The 1,934-nt window shown below is 43.2% G+C and overlaps 1 protein-coding gene across 1 annotated transcript; it reads left to right on the forward strand.

Moving 5' to 3' along the window:
• The first annotated feature begins 927 nt into the window (after positions 1 to 927).
• FAM220A (family with sequence similarity 220 member A) lies at positions 928 to 1,479 on the forward strand. Its single transcript, XM_071211967.1, has one exon. The coding sequence runs from the start codon at positions 928 to 930 to the stop codon at positions 1,477 to 1,479; it is 552 nt and encodes a 183-aa protein (XP_071068068.1).
• Positions 1,480 to 1,934: the final 455 nt, after the last annotated feature.

Consider the following 1,934-nt stretch of genomic DNA (forward strand, 5'->3'; position numbering starts at 1 on the left):
GGTGAGCTTGAAGAAATGGCCTCTGAAAGGGAACATGCAAAAGAACAGATGAAGAAAAGAACGGAAAAAAATTGAACAAGGTCTAAGGGAACTAAAAGACAGCAAGTGACGTGTAAGCATATGTGACATGGGTGTCCTAGAAGGAGAAGAGAAGGGAAAAGGGGCAGGAGGAATATTTGAAGAAATAATGGTAGAATATTTCCCAACTTTATTGAAGGACATAGATATCCATATCCAAGAAGCACAATGTACTCCCATCTAAATAAATCTGAATAGACCAACTCTAAGACATATACTCATCAGAATGTCAAATTCCAAAGACAAAGAGAGAATTCTGAGAACAGCAAGTGACAAGCAATGCATCACATAAAAGGAATACCCAATAAGATTATGTGCCTATTTCTCTCAGAAACCATAGAGGCAAGAAGACTGTGGTATGATACATTTAAGACACTGCAAGAGGAAAACTTACAGGCACGAGGCAGGCAGGTGGTAGGAGCACAGGGGCAGGCGCCGGTCTCTATATGACAGTGGCTCTGTCAGGCCTGGCTGTTGGCTCCTGTGCTCAGCCGCCGCTTGCTCCTTCGGGGTCTTCTGCAAGGGGCTGACCCACACGCTGCTCATCTTCTTCACCCTCCTGGCGGCTGCGCATCAACTTCTCCTATCTCTCATTACGGCCTCCGTGATGCTCAGCATCTGCCTGCAGGTTCATATTAAGAGCCACTGAATGCCTTCCTCCAGCTGTGACAGAAGTGTGTGCTCAGGCTCCCTGCATCAAAGAATACAAAACAGGAGGCAGTAAGGAGGGTCCTCGACTGCCGCCTGGCCACAGTGACAACAAGGAGAGGGGATAACGTAGACACATGCTTCTGTGGGCCTCATCAAGGAATGCAGGAGAGCTCTATGCCTTCAGATTTGCCTTCCTAGATGAATGAAGCTGCAGTAGATGGAAGTGGAAATTCACAAAGTGAGGAGTTATCATTGGAAATAAAAAATGATTTGAGTGAGATTGACCTCTTGCTTCTCAGTGGCAGCAAACTGCTGCAGTATTTGAGAGAATCACTAAGAAGTTCAGCTTCAACAGCTACTCAGAGCACAGCTGTGCATCTGTCCTGTGTTCCTGTGGAAGAGTGCTTGGCTTTGGCAGGGGCCTGGCTGGGAAGACAGCCTAAGGCCACTGACCACTGCAGGGACCAGATTCTCCGACTGTTAGAACTGCCCTGCCATGAAAAAACAAATTTGCTACAGTTAGAAATGGGAATTTCTTTAGATGAACTTCCACATGCTTTCCTTGAGGGGATGGGCTCACAGTCAGAACTGACTGGCCTTCATTCCATCATTTCTGCAACACTGTACGCGTGTCCTAGAGAACTCCAGAATGATGAGACAAACTGTTTTCTTAGAAGCTTTAAAGCCCATGTTTTCAGAGCAAACAATGGAATACAAGAAAATGTTTTCAAGGGTAAAAAGTGCATCTGATGATATTCAGGTGACATTGGGATTACTGGCTCCATGAACTCCTGGATTAGCAAATCTGTTATGCCATAGTTAGGGTTCAAGCAGAACAATAAAAAGAGTGAGATTACCTTTTAAAAAGAAAAGAAAAGAAATACTTCCAGCCAAGAATTTTATATCCAGCAAGATTACCTTTCAAAAATGAGGGTGTGTTTAGAATATTCACAGATAAACAGACACAGAGTTTGTAACCAAGAGGCTGGCTTTGCAGGAAATACTAAAGGGTGTGTTACAACCTGAAAAGAAGAGAGGAGAGAGAGGCCTGGAAGAGAGTCTAGAAATGAAGATGATATCAATAAAAGTAACTAACAGTGTCAAAAGAGTGGTAAAAATAAAATATCACAGATAAAACCCAAATATTCAGAATAAACTTATCCAACAATGTAAAGCACTTGTGTTCAGAAAATTACAACTTATTG

The sequence above is a fragment of the Dasypus novemcinctus genome, chromosome 26, assembly GCF_030445035.2.
Source record: "Dasypus novemcinctus isolate mDasNov1 chromosome 26, mDasNov1.1.hap2, whole genome shotgun sequence".
Classification (NCBI taxonomy): domain Eukaryota; kingdom Metazoa; phylum Chordata; class Mammalia; order Cingulata; family Dasypodidae; genus Dasypus; species Dasypus novemcinctus.

Bases quoted from the DNA above. Each gene is read 5' to 3' on its own strand.
- FAM220A (XM_071211967.1), top strand. From the start codon at position 928: ATGAATGAAGCTGCAGTAGATGGAAGTGGAAATTCACAAAGTGAGGAG.